Source organism: Peromyscus leucopus, chromosome 19 (assembly GCF_004664715.2).
Source record: "Peromyscus leucopus breed LL Stock chromosome 19, UCI_PerLeu_2.1, whole genome shotgun sequence".
Taxonomy (NCBI): Eukaryota; Metazoa; Chordata; class Mammalia; order Rodentia; family Cricetidae; genus Peromyscus; species Peromyscus leucopus.
In genome coordinates, this window is record NC_051079.1 from 10,403,007 (window position 1) to 10,424,315 (window position 21,309).

The 21,309-nt window shown below is 41.4% G+C and overlaps 1 protein-coding gene across 1 annotated transcript in view; it reads left to right on the top strand.

The window, feature by feature from the left end:
- The first annotated feature begins 2,684 nt into the window (after positions 1-2,684).
- The window catches only part of Dsg4 (desmoglein 4), a 38,077-nt gene continuing 19,452 nt past the window's right edge, over positions 2,685-21,309 (top strand). Inside the window, exons 1-5 of the mRNA XM_028886570.2 lie at positions 2,685-2,868; positions 16,086-16,121; positions 17,653-17,784; positions 20,449-20,604; positions 20,927-21,071. Coding sequence (XP_028742403.1) covers positions 2,821-2,868; positions 16,086-16,121; positions 17,653-17,784; positions 20,449-20,604; positions 20,927-21,071 — 517 coding nt within the window. The 5' untranslated portion in view covers positions 2,685-2,820. The remainder of the gene's footprint in view (positions 2,869-16,085; positions 16,122-17,652; positions 17,785-20,448; positions 20,605-20,926; positions 21,072-21,309) is intronic.

Sequence of the window (21,309 nt, forward strand, 5' to 3'; positions counted from 1 at the left end):
GTCCTCGTGGCAATCAAGTCGTACACAGCCCGGCAAGTAGGTTTAGCAGGTGCTTGCCGCCAACCCTGATGACTTGAGTTTGAATCCTGGGATCCACGTGGTAGAACGGCAGACCTGATGCCCTCAGATTGTCCTCTGACATCCACATGTGTGCCATGGCACACACATGTACATACATGTACACACAATTAATTAATTAGTTAATTAATTGATATAAGTAAAATAACTTACAATCTTAAGTCTCCCATATTTATTTTTGGTTGCTATCCCCAGAGCACAGTACTTGAATACTGAAATTTCTACATATGCTCCAACAGCCTCTGATATTCCCTTTCTGATGAAGACCAAAAAAGCCTTTCTATTCAGGAGCCATGGCGGAGTAGCCGGAAAATAAAAGAAAGGTGCCTGCCATATTTTATCTAGATGTCCATTAACCTGAAACACTTTATATTCTCCTATGCTTCTATGATTCAAATTGTAGGCAGCTTTGCATCTTAAATTTCTGAGCTACAAAACATTTGTATGTGTGTTGACAATAAATTTTAATTTATTTCTTTAAGGCTAGAAACACATATCTGATTATTAGCCAAGGGCTATCCCACATGCACTAACACAAATTCTCACTGTCTTTCTTATTTCAAACTAAACCAAATGCTTTGTGAACTATTTTCAAAAGACCACAATGAAGGTATAGCCAATTAAAAAGTTGACATAGTGTGTTAGAAAGAATCATTTCCACTGTTGCTTGCAAATGGTCTCCAGTCTGCGGCATGGTGTGGACTTCCCACACACTGAGAATCAAGAGGCGCTTCCCCTGTACCCAAGCGTCCACAGTTTATTGCCATCAGTAACAGGCCATACATATTGTTAGTGGAATGTGGGCACTACTCTAGTCTGGATAGAACAATGAAAATCCATTTCTACATAAATAAATTATAAAAAGAATCTCTTTAAACGGTTATTTGAGTATATCTTATTTCTCCATGGTTTGCTTTAAGGACCTATTAAAACATGAAACTGTGGGTTAATAAATCACTGGCAAATATTGGTTGCACTGCTATTGAAATATTGGTTGCACTGCTACAGTCCAAGTGCATGCTCTGCTATTGAAACACGCTGAAATGAATTATAATTTAGTGCTGATTTCAAGCCAACTTTTTTTGCTCTTTCAACTATTTGTTGAGACAGTACAGTTTGTACTCTGATTAGAAATCACCTTTTAAGGTTTTATTCTCCATAGCACCTACCATCAAATAACCCTGGGGCTATCTGAAGAAGCATTTTAAGACTGATATGAGCTTTATTTGTTCACTTTACATAACGTTGAATTAGGCAGATCCTCTAAAAATTGAAGCTTCATTTGAAAGGGATCTTCAAATACTGACTCTTTGTAACAATTCATTTTTCCCCACTATGTGAAAAAACTAAAACTCCCTTCTGTCTTTCTCACAAGAATTTCAAATATATAATTCATTTCTCTTCATTTGGGCACACCACACCAATCTTCATATTGCCTGCTCTCTGTCCTATGCCTCCAATTTTAAAATGTTAAGCTAAGTTTCTCAAGAGACCAAGGACCTTTAGAGACACTCCTGTACTGTAGTCTGTGAGTTACAGTGCTGGGGACCTAAGACACAATTTCCCTTTGAAACTCTCCAGCCAGTGTGGATTAGCAATTAGAGACCATTTAACTGCAATTTTCTTTTCATGTTTGTCAGAGTAGCTGCCAAACTGCATTTCCTTTTTATTCATTAGAGACTCTCACTCCATTCAAGGTGTATCCTCACAAACAGGAAGAGAGGAATTAAAGAGAAAAATGACATCCAAATGATCTGGATACTACTTTGGTGTTTGTTTTCTCCTAAGTCATCTATATCCTAAGTTCAGCTTCTTAACAAAATGTGTGGTGATTTAAAACACGTTCCTCATTTGTGCTATTTACTTTTACTTAGTTGGTTGAAATTGGCACCAATTTCTCGAACAAATTCCATGAGCAGTAAGAAAACTAAGTTTCATAAGCATTGTATCATGGAGGTCCATCTCTGGAAAGAAACACACTGGTACCAGTTAAGTTGGAGTCTCTTCAACTTAACTGCCTATTCCAGGAAATCTTTAAAGTTGAGATTGTCTTTCAACCACGAAACTTCTTAAGAGGAAAGCAGAAAGCACCAGAATGAAAAGAATTTCATGACTCTGTCTCCCCTTCAGTGTCTCCTGCCTGGTTCCTTCTCACAGTGTCCTCTGCTAAAGGTTCTATCGGTTGAAGCTGATTGTGTAGTGGCCATGCCGTGTGTGTGAGTGTGTGTGTGTGTGTGTGTGTGTGTGTGTGTGTGTGTGTGTGTGTGTGTGTGTGTGTTGTTGGTCTATGTAATTTTGCTTTTACAATGTTGGCAGTCAGAAGGAGCCTTCTAATTTTATTCGCCATGATGATAGGCCCTAGCATTTTAATTATTTTTCATGTTGTGAGTAATTTATTATTCATTGGGTATCTTCCCCGTAAATCTTGCCCTCACTCTGTAGGATTTTTCTTTGGTGTCCAACAAAGGGTTTCATTGCAATAAGAATCAAGGTGTGTCTAAGTTCTTACCCAGAACCCAAACAATGCCAGCCTTCCAGACCAGCCCAGGAGTTTGGGGTGGAGAAACAGAGTCATTAGAGAATATCTTCATCCCTCTGCCCAGAGAGCACCACAGTTATCACCCATGCCCTCCTGACAGGGCATCTCCACGCACATCCTGCTGCAGAGCCTAATTTGGGATCTGCAAGATCAGGACTAAAACTGACTCTCGCTGGGCTCAAGGGCAAGGAAGACTCAAGGAAATGGATTGGTTTCTCTTCAGAAATATTTGCCTCCTGATTCTGCTCATGGTAAGTGAAAATTGAGGTCCTGGAAGAAAAGGTCCCGCTCCTGCCTTTTCTGTCCACCTCCAACTTTCTACACGGACTTTCTTATTTTTAATCTGCTTTCTGCACAGACAGAACAAGGAGCTCAGTCTCTGTTGGTTCCCCCAAGACCTCTCTGTAGCATGGGGGACTGAATGGGATGAGAAACAGGGTGAGTACGAAGCTGAATTAGATTAACTCAGTAGGACATCAAATCAGAGTTAACACTAGGGAATTTCTAAAGTTCATAATTGGACATAAAAAATTTTACATTCTCTTTTATTTATACTTAAATTAGACAGATTGCTATGAAAATTCCAAGGGCTTGAAATTTGAAGGGAGCTAAAGTTTATCAAACCCAAATATTTACCTGTGAGTTTCTTGCAAAGTAGAGGATTGTCAACTCTGTCAAAATTATGTTGCAACTACTTATGAAATATTTAAGTCCGATTATAAAAACATCCCTACAGGCTAGGAAGGAAACATCTAAATGATCTATTTATTTAAAGGCGACACTGTGCCTTGAATATAGAACTACTTTCATCCTACTCTGTGGTGGCTCAGGTGTGGAAGACTTCCCACCATGCAAACCTAGCCAGCATCTGACCCTGGAAAGAAGAGTGACAGCTACCTCTAATTCCATGTCTGTAGAAAAGCCAAGGTTGAAGTGGACAAGCTATCAAACTGTTGTCAATTAGAAAATTTTGTTTGAAGAATCGATTAAGACAATTAAGAAAGGATCAGATTTAAGTCAACTGATGATCAAGTGACGGAGCTGGCCAGTCAAAGTGTATCTTAAAAATAAGATAGAGAGAAGGGGAAAAGCATATTTTTTTTCAAAGAGAATCAAATACCTGGCTGTCTACAGTCTCTCAGAAATGTCCACATGTGTGCTCTGACAGAAGCTTGGAAAGTGGCAGCCATGCTGTTCTCAAGCAGTGGAATATCCAGGCTCATCAGAACATTGTTTTCATCAGTCAGGGCATCCAGGCAGGGCTGGGAGAGGTGGGAATGCATCCCTGACCAGTTGGCACAGTAAGTCATTCTGGAGTCTGCATTACAGTGGACTGCAAATGTGGCACAGGTACCAGCTCTGCCCAAGGGCACACAGCCCAAGCTTGACTGGAACATGAGAACAGTGGTAGAACACTCCATCTTCCATTTAGGAGACAAATTATTAAAACATTTCTTTAAAAAAATTAGTCTAGAAAATGCCAGGTACCAGTGCAATGCCCTGTTGCAATGTAATAATAATAATAATAATAATAATAATAATAATAATAATAATAAATGAAAAGGGGACTGAAAGAAGATTCCAGAAGCTACTGGGTACTTCAAAGCTAGAGTCAAGTGTCAGTATGTCCCTCTTGCTACAATTTTATGGGCTATTTTCATGCTTTCATTGTAGTATACCTTTTTTTTTTTTTTTTTTCATGGAAAACTACACCTGTCAAGATTTTAGAAGCAACGAGTAAGCATTCAATCTAGCTTATTGCTTACTGCACAGGCATGTTTAATGATAAAATTGTTTAATTGAAGAGTTCATTCATTTCTTTGATCTAGAATGAGTATCATAATTCAGGTTCTCAGGATCTCACTTGGGTAGTGCTAATTTATTTCTCCCTGGTGATCTTAATAGTCTTAATGATGCTGAATTCTTCTTCAATTGTCATGAAGACTGAAGTTTTTGTGTTTGGCTTTCATGGCAACTGTGGAGGATGTAAGCTCTTAGGCATTTGCAACATCTCCCTTAAGATATCAATTGCTAATGTCTACAACTGGGGAAGAGAAATATCTAGCAAGTATCAAGACAGACAAATGCAAATGACTGGTGAGAATCTATATGATATTATATGAAAATAGGCATCTTCCTAGTTGTCTTTAGTTTCTTGCTCTTGAACTCTGTCCCTTTTCTCATCAACTAAATCAAAGACTGTCTAGGGCATCAGTGTAGCTTACACCTATGAGGGCGTGGCAACCTCTCAGGGTTACTGGCACTTTGTGTCAGCTACCTCTCAACCACAAGAAGTACTTATGACAAGGTTTTGATAGATAGCCAATTAAAAGTACTCAGGGGGTTTCAGTGGGATGTTTCACTTCATCACAAGGGTGCTTTGCTATTTTTCTCCTAAGGATATTCATCATGATCTTCTGCCATAAACCGGATGGGGAGGTGAGAAACAATTGACACTGTCAGAGACTCGGCTGTCTGAGGTTTGAGTCACAGTTCCCTTCAAAGAGGCTGTGTAGCTTTGGGAAAGCCATCTGTTCTTCCAGGGCCTCATTGTGCCCCATGGAGACTGTGCACTTAGACATGATGTCACTAGGTTGCTTCCACAATAGAAACTCTGAAATTCTCTAATTACTGCTACTGGTGACTTATCCAGTAGAAGTTCATGTCTTTCTATGGAATTCAGTTTTCACAAATTTCCTGGAGAATCGAAAGAGGTGGGCAATGCTATACACTGTATACATTTTATTAGGCAGGAATCACCAGAGACTGGGCAGTTATTAACCAAATGAGGCCTGTATTTAATAGAGTTAGTAAGATAATAAAAAGTAGCCATTGATCAGATACGAGTTTTTATCCACATATGGTGACCAATCATTCTACAAATGAGATGTAAACATTCCAATCAAATACCCTGCTTCTTGGAAAGTAAAATATGCAAGTGATGATGCAGGTGATATTATCTTACCCTAAGCTGAAAACAGGCATTAAAATTTAAAAGCATACTTAGAACTAACCTAGCCTCATTAATTTAGTCCTCACAGTAAACAACATTATTTTGGTACATAGAGCCCAACTTATCTTTTCAAAATTGGCATACAAACTTTCAGAAGTACAATGACAGGTGGGAAAAACCCATTGTCTGAATTTTCCTTTGTACTAGATAGCTAACCCTAGAAAGCACTAGATGATTGGCTTCAGTACTAACTATTACAGAGGCTGTTAACATCCTCATCACACCACAGACTGTTGGAACGAAATCTGATCTCTTATTTTGGTAGTGGTGATGGTGATGCTGGTGTAAGTGGTTAAAGACTTGTGTATAGTGCATACATTGTATAAGCCAACTGGACACTTTTATATTTTCACCTTCAGATGATTGCATACTTTGTGGCAGGAATTCTACATCAGAATAATTTTTATATCCTAAAAGATACTTAGTATTACTACCATACTATCATCTCTAACTTTAGCACAGCTTCCTCAATAGTATCTACCTAGAGAGAGAGTTGCAGGATAAAAATCCTCCCCTAATCCCTTGAGCACACTGGCCAGCCAGCCTATCTGAATGAATGAGTTCCAGGCCACCTAAAAGACTCGGAAAAGAAGGGGAATGGAGCATGTGAGGAAGAAAACCCAGAGTTGACCTCTAACCTCTGTGCACATGCGCCCATACCCACATAAATATATTATGTGTGTACACACACACACACACACACACACACACACACACAAAGCAGAGAGAGAGAGAGAGAGAGAGAGAGAGAGAGAGAGAGAGAGAGAGAGAGAGAGAGAGAGAGAGAGAGAAGCTCAAAAATATTTCATGGCTTTTTAGACCAAGATGCTTTTTACTTTTAAAAGATACTCTTCTTCCTAAGAACATCCTGCATCCTAAATACCTAGTTTTATGGTTCCTTCCTAAAGCCTGGATAAGCCAGGGAAAAGTTCTTTATGGTGCAACCAAACCGTTGACTGGGCTGTGGTCATGTGTCCTTCCTGTTCCCAGGTGCTATTGCAGCTGGAATTCCCCACTGACGCAGGCCAGTTCTGATGATAGGCTGTGAGACGGGAGTGACCAGCATAAAGCCCTGGAACATTACTTGCATGAGAAATGTTTGCTCTTCCTTTCTACATAGAAAATTACATGGCTTACAAATGAAAAGGCCAGTACTTGATATACCTTCAATTACAAACAAAAGTAGTATAATTAGGCTTGAACTTGGCATCTCTACCATATGCCTAGGAAGATGGTAACTGCTTTACTCAATAATTTTTATGAGCATTATTTGAGGAAGAACTGCTCATTAATAAGTTGGTTCTGGATGTACAAATGACTCCAAAACTGACTTCAAAAAGACAAGCCTTATTCAGTAGCTAATACTTTCAATAAAAAATAAAATGCAGACTATAAGGGAATAACGTATTTTAATATTGCAATGAGCCCAGGTAATAATGTTGATGGAAAAATCACCAGATAGCCTGGGAAAAAGAATGAGAAGAAAACATCAGGCCAAGAAGATTTTCTGGTATTTGCTAAAACTAGATAGCAATGAAATATTGTATATTTTACTATTCCTTTGGAGTTTAACATTAGAACTTGTCTTGCATACCAAAGACATTGCCCTGCCATTTACTTTTGTCAACAAAACGTGTTCAGTGAATAACTAGATTCGGTTTCTAGTATGCATCCTAGCTCATCTCCCACCCACTCACTGACAGGCAGCTCTTATACAGGTAGTGGGTTTCACAAGTGAGCCTGAATGCCTTTACTGAGGTGAGGTCTGCCATGGCGTTGCCATTCTGTCACTTCACAGTGACAAAACAGTTTACAGTTACATAGTTATTTTAAGATAGTCTGAAAAGTGAATGCATGTTTTTCTATATTGGAAATTTTTTTAAAGGCTCAGAACAAAAAAAAATAAGCTAGAACTTATAATTCAGACTGTCTAAGGTTAAATCCAATACTTCAAGACTAAAATTCTTTCAATTGTACTAAAATCCACCTTCTCCACACCTTGGGTATATTTCCAACCCTGGACAACCTTCTGTGTGTGTGTGATGTTTAATACATTCCAGTATCTGTTCTGTCTTTATTGCTGCTCTCAGACTTATTTTTCACTACATTCTCATACGTTAGCACAGATATATGGGAGACACCATCACATTACCTGAAATGTTTCCTTTCATAGATTCAATTTAGTATAAAATGACACCCACAAGAGAAGAGCAGATAAAAAGTGGTCTCATGGCTGGGGCCCACAGAAACCCAGAAAATTCACATGTCCCTGGGTTATTTTGCTCCCTCAACAGCAGGTGCCTCTAATTCCCTTTTCTAGTGTTCTACTGTCGTCCTGACAACTGGTTCATCCAGTTTGCTTGTATGTGGGAGGCTTTTAGGCAAACCTTCCAGCCAAGCCACATCAGAAGAGAATGCCTGGCCCACATAGACTCTGAAAAGGTGACTTTCCCAGGCAAGGGATTTCTCCAGCTCTCTGGGAGCCCAGAGCTCTTCTTCAGACCTTGAAGTCCATGCTGCTCTGCTACTTGGTAGAACTTGACATGCTGCTTCATTTAGGGCTTCTTCCAAAGTACCCGTTCATAGGTGCTTCCCTGGACAGTGAGGTGAGAGGCTTAGGCTCACAGTCACACATGCTGAGATCTTTCACGGAGGCCTGAATCTCAGTGATGAGATCCCGAGGGAGGGATTGACCACCGTGACTATCATCAATAAAGATAATTGGACAGAGGGCCAGAAGCTACCACAGAGGCCTCCGTCAGGCATTTCGTGAGTGTTGTTCGATAACACATCTACCCAGAGATCTGGCATTGTAGATGCCCTGCCTTTACAATGCAAAGGTCAGTGAGAGAAGAGGGATGTGAGGGTTATGGGCAAAGATCCTTGGGCTGCCCTGGATGTGGAACATTCTTCAGTTGAGCTGGGATCTGTGAAGAGGACAAGAGGCACTTTGAAACCTCTTTGAACTAAATTCAATATCTAACTAACGTGGGAAATTTCAGCTCTTTGGGAATGATTAACCAGCACTTTTGCATAGCAAGGAACACCAGCACAACGCTCTCCAACGCAGAAGGCCTCTTCCACTCTCCCTTCCTCTTCCCAGACATGCCTAGCATCGGGGCATCTGTGCTTTCCACATCTTGACTATTTAGATGAGGGCCTGAAGCAAGACGAGCTGGGGGACTGTCTGAAGCCACCTCCTAGCAGAGGACAAAACCAAGACTCAGATTCTGTTCTCCTGTGTCTAAGACCCAGGAATTTGTCTCAAATGACAGTGCTTTGTGTCAGATCAGACTGCAGTTTAAGGTGCATCACCTGCTGTGGTATATCAACTCTTTAACTCTAAATCTATGCTGATTTAAGAGACTGGGTAGTGGCTTGGTTACAGTCATCCTTAGCATTCCGACTTGCCCCCTTGCGACCTAGCCAATATGCAGGAAATCTTGGCCTGCTCCGGACCCTGACAAAGTCATGTGCTCATTGCTATGGAGTCTTTCTGCACATGTGCCATGTCCCCTCATAAACGGGGACAGGGACAGCTATCTCTCTCTCTCTCTCTCTCTCTCTCTCTCTCTCTCTCTCTCTCTCTCTCTCTCTTCTCCCCCACATGAGGTCACATCTGCACTTCCTCTCTCTTCCCGTTTCCCATCTCTTTTTCTCTTCTCTTCTTCTTCCTCTTCTCTCCTCAGCTCCCTTCTCTCCCTCCCCCCCCCAATAAAACTCTCCACATGAGTGCGGTCTACAGAGTGTATATCTCACCATGGCTTCCACCTCTGTGACTGCCACGGGACGTTTTAAAAATACAACATTCATAATAACAGTCATCAGTTCAAGAAGGTATTTTGATGAAGTTCACAATCGCGTTAGTGGTCTAAGTGCAAAATTATTTTTAAAGGAATTGTTTTCCAGATCCTCAGCTTTCATACATGTGTAGGTAGACCCATATATTAGGAGAACATTCTTTCCTCAAGTCAACATACCTGAGCATACCTTTAAACTTGAGCTATCAAGATAGTTCTTCTCCCCCAAATTTCCCTTTAAAAGCAATTCACACTAACCACACAATTCACAGTAACCATTCACCCTTGACAAACAGAACTAAGATGCATTACAATGCACTTTAAAATTGTCTGAGAAAATAGACTGGGAGATAATCCCAGATGTGATGGTGGCATTGACCCAACAGCTCTTGAAGAACCCTTTGGAAGTAAAGTGGTTTTGAAAAGGTCAGCAAAACTAGGCAGCCACTCTGTAAGACTCAGATTGCTTTATAGATTTAGGTCATACAAATCAGAATACGTTTAAAGAATTATCTAGGCATGGTGGCACAGGCCTGTACTCCTAGATACTCAGAAAACTGAGGCTTGAGGAGCATAAGCAGAGGACCACCTAAGCAACTTAGTGAGATGCTGTCTCATACTAAAAAGTACAACAGACCTGGAGCTACAGCTCTGGGTTGAACACTTGCCTCGCAGGCCCAAGGCCCGGGTGTCTGTCTGTCTTCAGTGATGAGAAGAGAATCTAATGATCCTGGCAAGGGAAAGATCCAGTGATGCTGTCTACACACTAATGTGAACAAATTCCCTAGAACTGCACATACAATTAAAGGATGAAGTCAAATGAAGCATGATGTGAAGCTTGTTTAATTCTAATAATAGGCTTATCCAAATGAGTTTTGGAAAACGCCATCCATCTTTAGCCACACATTTCTGATCAACTTTTACTTTCTACATTTACTTCTCTCACATTAAAATCTCCACATTTGGACATTGTCTGTGAATTATGCTGCCCTTTATAATTGTAAAGCTAACCCAATCCATTACTTCATCAATAGAAACAAGATACTGGACTTCAGGAAAAGACAGGAAGTAAACAAATCCCAACTCTTAAAGCATTTAGTCATCTATTGTTTTTCTAATGGATGATGTGAGCATCAAGTAACAGCGACATTTAGATTCCAGTTGCCCACCCTTAAAATGATACAAATATTATTTTAAGCTTTCAACATTTATAATATATGAGAGTTTATTTACCCTTTGCAACCAAGTGACCTTACAAGAAAAGATTTCAGCTGTCAGCCACTGTAGAAAGAACTGAGGAAGCACATCTTTCATTTCAAATATTGTTAGGATTTCATGAATAAAAGCTGCAAGATAATGCAAGCTGTCAGTACATATACTAATAGAGAGCCTGGGGCACAAGTAGATGGTACCAAAACTCGGAAAAATTAAAGCAACTTGATAAAATGCTACTAGATGATTCAAATGCATCTTTAGGTGTTGAATAGAAATCAGCAGCAGCAGGACAGGGCCACATTCACTTGCTGTCCTAACACTGCATAGGTAGGTAATGCAATGTTAACCTCGTAGGCAGGCTTGGAGGCAGGGAGAAACCAGGGGGAGATTGTTTCCACTGCAAAGTGAAAATTACCCGGCAAATCTCTACTTGATTTATAAGCAGGACCCAGCGAAGACTCACTCTCACTGCTTTCAAGTTAAATTAGACTATCGGTTGATTATAGCTCTGATGCACCCAGCCCCGCTCGTCTTCACCAAAGGTGGGTGGGGATGCACGGTAATGATGCTCCTGTGGTTCTGTCAGAGCCAAGATGGAGTCAGGAAGAGAGGAGGGAAACGAACAAGAAAAGAGCCAAGGGAGAACGGAAGAAGGTGGAGCAGAGAGAAAGTTGGGTCCTGAGGATGAAAACCAAAGTTTTCAAGTGTGGAGGGGGATCACACATGTGGTTAGGTGTGTGTTTGTATATGCGTGTGAGGGCTACATGTGTGTTTGTGTGTGCAGGGTTACATGTGTGCACAGGTGTGTGTTTGTGTGAGAGGTTACAATGTGCGTGTATGTGTGTGTGTGTGTGTGTGTGTGTGTGTGTGTGTGAGAGAGAGAGAGAGAGAGAGAGAGAGAGAGAGAGAGAGAGAGAGAGAACATGGAAATCAGAGGAAAACGCCAAGTGTTGTTCCTTTGATGCCTGCCACTTTTTAAGAGACGGGATCTTCCACTGGCCTGGAACTCACCAGGTAGCTTGACTCACTGACCAGCAAGCTTCTAGGGCCCACCTGTCTCTGGCACCCATGCAACCACCCACAGGATTACAAGCCTACATCACCATACCTGGCTTGTAACATGGGTCTTGACATGGAATTGAACACAGGTTCTCAAACTTGGGAGGCAAGAGACTTAGCCACAGAGTCATCTCCCACAAATTTTCTAGGTAATGATCTCACATGCAGAGGTCACTGACCTAATGTTACTAAGGTGGGAATTGGATGTGAGCTTTCCTCTTCAGTCCTCACAGTGGAGTGTGTGTGGTTCTTAGTTACCCTAATTCCCCAGCGACCAAAATGAACAAATAGCTACTGCGATATACATGGCAGCCACCAAGCAGTTATCTACAGTCTTCACTACACAGACCTTTACCACAGTAATCACTGAGTACAAAAAGCTAATTGTAAATTTGTATGTATACTTTCTTCTGATCAACTTCAATTGTATAATTACATGTTTGAAAAAAAAACAAATGGAAATTGTCACTCTGGACAGTAAGATTCTGTTTGATTTGAAACTCCTCATCCTGTTCATTCTGTTCTTCCTTGTCCCAACATGTCTATAGACCCTTCACCAGCTATGGAATAGTGGTTTTATTTTCTTGTGCATGTATGTGTACATGTGTGTGTGTGTGTGTGTGTGCATGTGTGTGTGTGTATTTTACTAGAAATTGAACCTGTTAGAATTAACTAAAAATGTTAGTCAAAAGCTCTAACACTGGGTTACAGCCTCAGTCTTATTTCTAAGTTTCTGAACTCAAAGGTTTCCCAATTCAAGAACACCAAAAGTCCTACCTCTTTTTCTTAGTTCTGTGTCTCCTTCTCTAGCACAGACCTCCAGAGGCTGCTACAGTCTCATTAGAACTCCCACATCCCTGCTCACCACAAAAGATGTGGCATAGTGGTGTGTGAAATGAAACCAATTATTCTCTGTAATGTTTTTCTGTTTTTGCTGTATTTCTTCATTGTTTTATAAATGTATTTGTTGACACAATGTAGCTGAAGTTTTCTCTAGTCCTGCCAGCCCCACAGACCCTGCAACCGCTTATAAAATAATCACTCAAAAGCTTATAATAATTAAACTGCTCGGCCAATAGCTCAGGCCTACCACTAACTAGCTCTTACACTTAAACTCAGCCCATTTCTGTTAATTTATATGTCACCACATGTTCTGTGGCTTTATCTGTTGCCTTTACATGCTACTCCCCGGATGGCAGGCTGGCATCTCCTCTCAGCCTTCCTGTTCTCACAATTCTCTTCTCTGCTTGTCCTACCTATACTTCCTGCCTGGCTACTGGCCAATCAGCATTTTATTTATACAGAGCAGTATCCACAGCAACACAAGTTCTTATATACTTGTATCATAAGCTGGCCTCAAACTCACAATGTAGGCATGGGTGAAATTGAACTTCCAATCTTCCTGTCTCTATCTCCTGAGCATTCCAATGACAAGTGTGATCACCACACCCAGTTTCATATGGTGCTAGGAATCAAGCCAGGGCTTCGATTTCATAGTGTGCTAGGCTAGCACTCTATTGATTGAATTACATCCCCAGTACAATAACATATTTTTATATGTGATGTATGTGTGCATCATTATAACACATTATATTATATATACAGCATATGTATTGATATTTCCATTCCAGAAAGATATTTGTTCTCATGATCAAGTATCTCTTTTATCTGCACATTTTCCTCGGGTTTTGGTTTTCTTTATGCTGTCACAGATGGAAACCAGGGTGTCAAAATACACAAAGTAAGTGCTGTACTATTGAGCTACATCTCCAGACCTACCCTGAACTTCTAATCATTTATTCCTCCCCAACCCCTCCTCCTTTTCCTGTCATTCTTTCTCCACAATACCCTTCTCCTATCCTTATTGGTTGTATGTTTAGTCTTGGTTTAAAAAAAAAAAAAAAAAAAAACTCCCATCTAGTTAACCCTCGAACTGCATCAGGCCTCTGACAACTTGTTGAAAATCGAATCCACCATTGCAACGTTCCCCTGCAACGTTCCCCTCCTCAGTAACATCTTCGCTGACTCTTACAACCTGACACACACCATGTACAAAGTTAACAAGGACCCCTGCCTCAAGATCCCAAGATCCTCCCAGTCCCCATTCTCCCTGACTTCCTTCCAACCCGAGGTCATTAACTACTGCTGCTGTACCTGGCTTCTCCTCACTCTGCGTCCTTTTTGTTCCCGCCCCTGCCCACCGCCCCTGCTCTTGTGTCACAGCTCTCTGCCTTTGTCTTCCTTGCACAAAAACCAAAACCAAAACCGTACGCTCAGCCCAGGTTCTGCTCGCTGCCTTGCTTCTGTTATCGTCTCCTTTTCTGACACACGACTTCACATAGCCCAAGTCAGTTTCTCACTTGCTATGCTGCTGACTAGAGCCTTGAACCCCTGACTCTCCTGCCTCTGCCTCCCAAGATCTGGAACAAAAAGCATGTGCCACGACTACTGTGCTCTTTTTTTTTTTTTTTTTTTTTTTGTTTCCTCAAATGACTTAGATTTAATTGCCGGAAGCAAACGAAATGGAAAGCTTACAATCGAGAAGAGACACCCGTCAGGGCTTTTTGCAAACTGAGATGGAACAGACTGGGGGCAACTTGATCCTTTGCAAACAAAGATGTCCACAGTGTTCCTGGAACTCTGGCTCAGGAAAAGGGAGACTTTTGTTTTTTAAAACCATTTCATTTGATGTTCATATTTCCTTCAGCTCTGAATAACAATACTCTGTGTAGAAATCACAGTTTCATATTTTATATTTGTCTTAGTTAGGGTTTCTATTGCTATGGCTGTGAAGAGACCCCATGACCACAGCAAACGAATATCCTTTAATTAGGGAGCTTAGTGTCAGAGGTTTAGTCCATTATCTTCATGGCTGGACAAGATGGCATGCAGGAAGACACGGTGCTGGAGAAGGAACTGAGACTTCTTCTATGTCTTGATCCACAGACAGAGGAAAGGAACTATGTATCCCACACTGAGTGTAGCTTGAACAAAGGAGGTGTCAAAGCGCACCCCCACAGTAACACACTTCCTCTAACAAGGCCACACCTACTCCAACAAAGCCACATCTCCTAATAGTGACGCTCCCTTTGGGGGCCATTTTCTTTCAAACTACTGCAGTATTTGTTGAAAACATTAGAAGTATGAATGAAAAGAAGGGACTTAGCTCAGCATTTTACAATAGTATTCTCCTGCTAAATTTTGTTTCTCTAATCCCATCATTTTCTGCGAAACAATCCCCTGCTTCTGCATCTCCACCAATACATAAAGGCAAGCTCATATCACACCATCTACCAACTCTTCCCTCTGTGTATGAGTCTCATCAGCTCTTTGCTAGTATCTCCATCCTCCATGCTCAGCACTATCTCAGCACAGTGTTCATGTTCCCTGCCCTTCTTAAGCAATTGCTAACTCTCAAGTACCACAACATTGAGCACTTCTCTTGCAACTTCCTTTCACAGTAATGGTGTATTTAAAGGCAACGATTTTATCATCCCATGACATTCCTTAACTCCAAATATGTTATAAAAGGTACCTCATGACCTGCCCCCAATTGCCATTCCAGACTTTATCTCCATGGTGTTTCTAACTTCCTGACAATAATAGTTACCATCACCCTCTCCTCTGAAACTCAGTGACTTAGCAGCTTTGTTCTTGTTGTCTTCTGGCTGAAAATGGTCTCCCTCATCAATCTCTCTGGTAAAAAATGGCTTCCTCCTACAGAGTAATTCAAATCATACCCCTCTATGAGACCTCCTTACAATCCATTTTGATAACCTGAGTAGCCCTCCTCAGCCTTCCACTGAACCTGCTGAGCCTCTGTTGGAGCTAGTTTCCAAACTCATCATATTGGAGACATGTGTGTGTGAGCGTGTGTGTGTGTGCGCGCGCGCGCGCGCGCGCGCGCGCGCATTTACCCTTGCATGCATGTATTGAGATCAAACATCAACATTCTTATTTTTCAAAATAGAGTCTCTTGTGGAACCTGGAGCTCTCCCTTTTGGCTAGATTGGTTGGCCAACAAGCCCAGGAATCTACTTCTACCTCCCTATGGCCAGTGTTACAGATCTTTCCCGATGCGCCTAGCTTTCACAGGAAGTGTGGGAACTCTAAACTCAGGGCCTCATCTTTGCACAGAGAGCCTTTTACCTGCTCAGCCATCCCCTCGGCTCAGGAGTTATCTTTTTGTGCTCTTGTAAAGTTCAAAAGACTTTTAAGGAAAAAAAAAGTCAACTTTGCATTGCTTATCTTCTACTACCAATTGTATTTTACATTATTAACTGTATATATATTTTAAAATGATAAAAGAATATCAGAGCTTTATAATAATGCTTCCTTTAAATTATACAAATGTATGCTAATGTTTTGCCTTCTATTACAGGAAGTACTGGGAGTAAACAGCGAATTTATCGTTGAGGTAAGGTACTTAAATGAAAAGCAAATTGGATGTTAAAATGCATCATGTGTTAAAATATTAGAAACTGTGGCTATTTTGACAAAAAAAGTAAAAGACAGGGTCTGGGTCAAACTGAAATAGCAATAGGAAGTCCCCGGGTCCTGATTTCTGTGCTTGTAAGGCATGTAGCAGCTTCTTTTTTTTTTTTTTTTTTTTTTTTTTTTGGTTTTTTGAGACAGGGTTTCTCTGTGTAGCTTTGCGCCTTTCCTGGAACTCACTTGGTAGCCCAGGCTGGCCTCGAACTCACAGAGATCCGCCTACCTCTGCCTCCTGAGTGCTGGGATTAAAGGTGTGCGCCACCACCGCCCGGCCAACTAGCAGCTTCTTTACAGATGGCTTAGCCGACAGCAAAGCAAGTGAAGCCGAGAAGCCCTTTAGATGGAAGAGGAATGGAGGAATGTCACTGAGAAAGTACCACTGATGCCCTGTAAATGAAAGAAAGCTGTAAAGTTAAAAATCATAAGTCACAACTAAACAGACCAGCAGAGAATCTACTTCCATTCAGAGTGGGATGGAATTAAGTATAAGGGTCTGTACCTCCTGAATTCATCACCATCATGAAATCCTCATCATGATTGTCTCAAATCACTGGAGAAAGTAAAATCATGTTTCTAAGCTCCATTGACAAATAATAGATACATGGGACATTTCGGAATGTGGGATTAAAGTGGGAGGTATAAACTCATTGGTTCTTGAAATAATTAACTCCATTCATGTGGGGCTTCTGCTTTCTCCAAGAGCAGCATTCAAAGCCATAAATAAACATGGCCATCTATGATCCAATAAGGATATTAAGACTTCCAGAAATAAATACACATTTAATTCCTTTACACATGCATACATGTGTGTTCATGATTGAAGTAGAATTGCTGCACTCTTCGGTGGTGTCAAATTCTTGGGTCAATCCATGGACAACAGCAACGTAATACCACAGAAGGACAAACATCCAGGAAGATACAGATAAAATATACATCAGGAAATCACAGAGCTCCCCACAGAATAGTCACCAGGACTGTGAATGCAGAAAACATTATAATTTACAATAACACACATAAATCTCAACTACAGTAAACCACTTATCAGTGGGAGAGAAGAATTTCTTCCCTCATTTTGTATGGGACATGTTCACATGGGGCAGTGACAGGGACGGGAAAGCCCAGTCAGAGATCAGGAAGGGCGGGCAAGCAAGGTCTTTACCTAGGGAGAAAGATGTGCTGAAGAAGATCTGCACCACGTGGTACAGTACAGCTATAGAACACCAAGTACAGCTAATGAAACCTGTTCCCATAGGATAGTCTAGGGTTATGAGACCGTTCCATACCCACACAGTCAGGGGTGGGAAGGTTACGTATGTCCAGAATGATAAATTAGAGAAACGATTCCTTTGTTTCTCAATTTATCACTTCTTCTGGACACATCTTACAATGTCAATAAATTGTGTCAGTACAAAGTACCCTAACACTATGAGAAACATCAATCGTGTGTGCCTTAGGTAAAGGAACTAGATGTTGAAAATGGCAACACAACCTGGCAGACTGTCAGAAGACAAAAGCGGGAGTGGATCAAGTTCGCTGCTGCCTGTCGGGAAGGAGAGGACAACTCCAAGAGGAATCCCATTGCCAGAGTGAGTGATGGAGCCAGCGGGGGTAGCCTGACCTCATGGAGGAAGTGTGGCTCTTCTTCCTCGGCATGGTTGACTGTGTTGGTCCACAAGGGTGGAGGGAGCCGAAGTGGGAACATAATTCGAACAGCTGTGGGTACGATGGAGACAGCTCTCCTAGGGTGAATCTGCTCACCTTTATTCCAGAGTATAAGGAATATAGGATTGGGGAAGCTTGGGACAAACCCTAATTTGCATTGAGTGGCAAGCTCCTATCGTAAGGCATCGGGGCCCTATAGCAAAGCTCTTAGCACAAGTCTTAGTTTCCATACGTGCAGCAGGGGAGGCTTCCAGCAGGAAACTGGGCCAAGGGTCACCCTAGAGATAATCCAGGCATCCAGGCTTAGAGACAGCTTTCAGATAAGGTCAATCCTCTGGGCTCAGGGACTTCTCCAGATAAGGGCAGGTAGAGAACAGGAAGAGTCCCCATGTCCCCAGGCTTTGAAAAAAGCTTCCAGGCCATGATAGATTGCAACCTCTTACCAGCCACCAAGGCCTCCTAACAAGGAAGCATTTGTAGTCAGAAAGCTCGGGAATATTTCAAGGATTTGCAGCCTCTGCCGCCCAAGGAGATGTAAAGGAATGGCAGGCTGTCATTGGCTTATATTGCTCAGACGTTATTTTTCTAATGTGTGTGTAATGCGGTACGTGTGCAGATGCACTCGTGTGTATGGGTAGACATGCAGATGTGTGAATGTGTCTACGAAGCCATTGGATGACTTCAGCTGTGCCTCAGTGATGTTCAGCTTGTTCTCAATGACCTGGAGCTCACTAATTAGGCTAGGCTGGGTGGCCAGTGAACCTCAGGGATCTGCCTGTCTCCACTTGCTGTGCACCAGGATTACAAGTACATGCCACTATGCCCACACTTTTTTAATGTGGGTTCTGGGGATCAAACACTGGTCCCCTTGCTTACAAGGCAAACACTTTACTGACTGGGACATATTCCCAACCCTAGAACACTATTAAATATCCCAAGCTGGGGGTTGATTCACAACAGAAGGTCCATGGTAAGCCAGTCTGAAAGATGGAGCTGTATCTTCAGCCTGAGTGGAGAGACTCTGTTGGCTACATTCTCACCACTGTTCCCTGTAAATGTCACCGGTTTACGACAGTGGGAGATGACTCCTGAGTGTCAAGGACTTTCCATACTGGTTAGTTTTAGAATGTAAGGGAGTCACTGAAAATGCAAATTAAATCTCTAAACCCTGAAACTAAGGGTCTTTTTCTAGAGAAAATTTTAATTACATTTGTATTTGTAATACAAATGAGAGAGAGAGAGAGAGAGAGAGAGAGAGAGAGAGAGAGAGAGAGAAGAGAGAGAAGAGAGAGGAGGCCAAAGGACAAGTGAGGAGTCTCTCCTTCCATCAGGTGGATTTTGGGGATCAAACTCAGCTCATCAGGCTTGGCAGTCAGTGCATTTACACGGGGAGCCATCTCACTAGCCTTGAAACTCCAGAGTCCCAACAGGCCTCCACAAGCACAGGCTGGCAGTACGGAAGAAAGGCTATGGAAGACTATGCACTTTCTCAGTCCGTGAAAGCTGAAGGCCTCTTCCTTCTGGGCCTCTTGACCCTGGACCTTCACCGACGTCAAAGAGGATGGTCCACCAAATCCCTTCTTTACAGCTCTAGGCTGAACAAGTGTCAGCAAGGATATTGCACTGTGCAAGAGAGAGACATTCTCTCCCAGGAGTCCAGATCTGAGGAAACCTTTCCAGATACTCTTTCCATTTAACTCATCACTAGTTACAGAGTGGTTATGTAGCTTGTATTACAAACTCAATTTTCTTTGCTTTGGGGGAATTCCTAGGTTTCCTTCTATGTAGACAAGATCTTTAGAACTAAGCAAACCAAAGATGTATTCCCAGCAGACTTGAATCATGGTGTTTAGGTAATAAATCTTAGGATTTTAACATATATTCTCATCTGCAGTATAGAGGTAAGATTCCAAAGTGCAAACAGTTTAAGTTTATGGTCAATGGAAATAAAAAACTATTAAAGCAAAATCCATATGGCAGATTAATAACTATACTATCTATTGGTATAAAAGTAGCACAGCAGATTTATATATATATATATATATATATTTGTTGTCTCCAAACACTACTTTTTTCTCCTGATTTTCTTCACCTATATATCATTTTAAGTCTCAAACTAAAATCTAATCAGAGTAATACTAATATAAACCAAATTTTTTCTATTTATTTTATTTATTTTCTTTTTTATTTTCCAAAGTTTCCCCTCCCTCCTCTCTTCCCAATTACACACACACACACACACACACACACACACACACACACACACACACACACGCACCTTATTTAAAAATTACATAAATTAAAAAAATCAAACCACTAGAGATTCGCTTATTTTTCTCAGACTTTCTAGGCAAACAAACTCAGATCATTGACAGTAAACATCAACTATGTGTGTACTTCAGGCACATATTCATCAAGTAAGAATTGTGCACACATACACACACCCTGGTATAATTCTGTAATGAGCCTATGAGCTAAGGTCATCATGTTCTCCATACTATGGACCTTAGAGAAGGTTGGTTATGATGTTCCATCTCAAACAACACTGCACCTAAATTAGGTCCCAATCATAGTCATTTCTCTTACAGATTAGATCAGACTGTGAAGTGAGCCAGAGGATAACATACCGAATCTCTGGAGCGGGGATTGATCGGCCACCTTATGGCGTGTTCACCATCAACCCTCGGACAGGGGAAATTAACATCACCTCAGTGGTGGACAGAGAGATAACCCCGCTGTTCCTGGTAAGTCCCAGCAGCTTTTATTTGTTTGTGCTGTTTTTTTTTCTTCTTTTTTAAAAAAGAAAGTAAATCAAATCTGTGGATAAAAAGAAAATAGAATGAAACAAGTGAAGGACTTGAAAGAAAGAGAAAAGCCTGAGAGAGCCAAGCTGGTGTCCCATGTGTTACATCTGTTTAGGAACAAGTGATAGTTCAATGGCTAGGCTCCAGTATAGTCTGAATTTGGGGAAAATGTTATATCTTGGTGTGTTTCTTCATGTATTTGTAAGCGCATTGCTTGATTTGCCTTGGTGGAGAAGGACAGCTTTTCTCTGACTTTGCACAGATCCATTGTCGTGCTCTGAACTCACGAGGGGAAGACTTGGAGAGGCCTCTGGAGCTGAGAGTCAAAGTCATGGATGTGAACGATAACCCCCCGGTCTTCACTCAGAATGTGTACACAGCCAACATTGAAGAAAACAGCGACGCCAGTGAGTGGACCACCGCCCTTTCACTGCGTCAAGTCTGGTCACTTCCTCTGCTCCAAAGCTTTGGAAGATGGAAATGCTGGCTTACTCGAATATCAGAAAAAGCCAAGCTCCATGTTCAATAAGGCCCAAGCATTCTAACACAACTCAAATGCAAACATAGACGGTTAAAATCCTAGCTATCTTCTTATTCGTACATGATTCTTACACAGGCAGTTGAGCCAGTGATCAGCATCGGTCT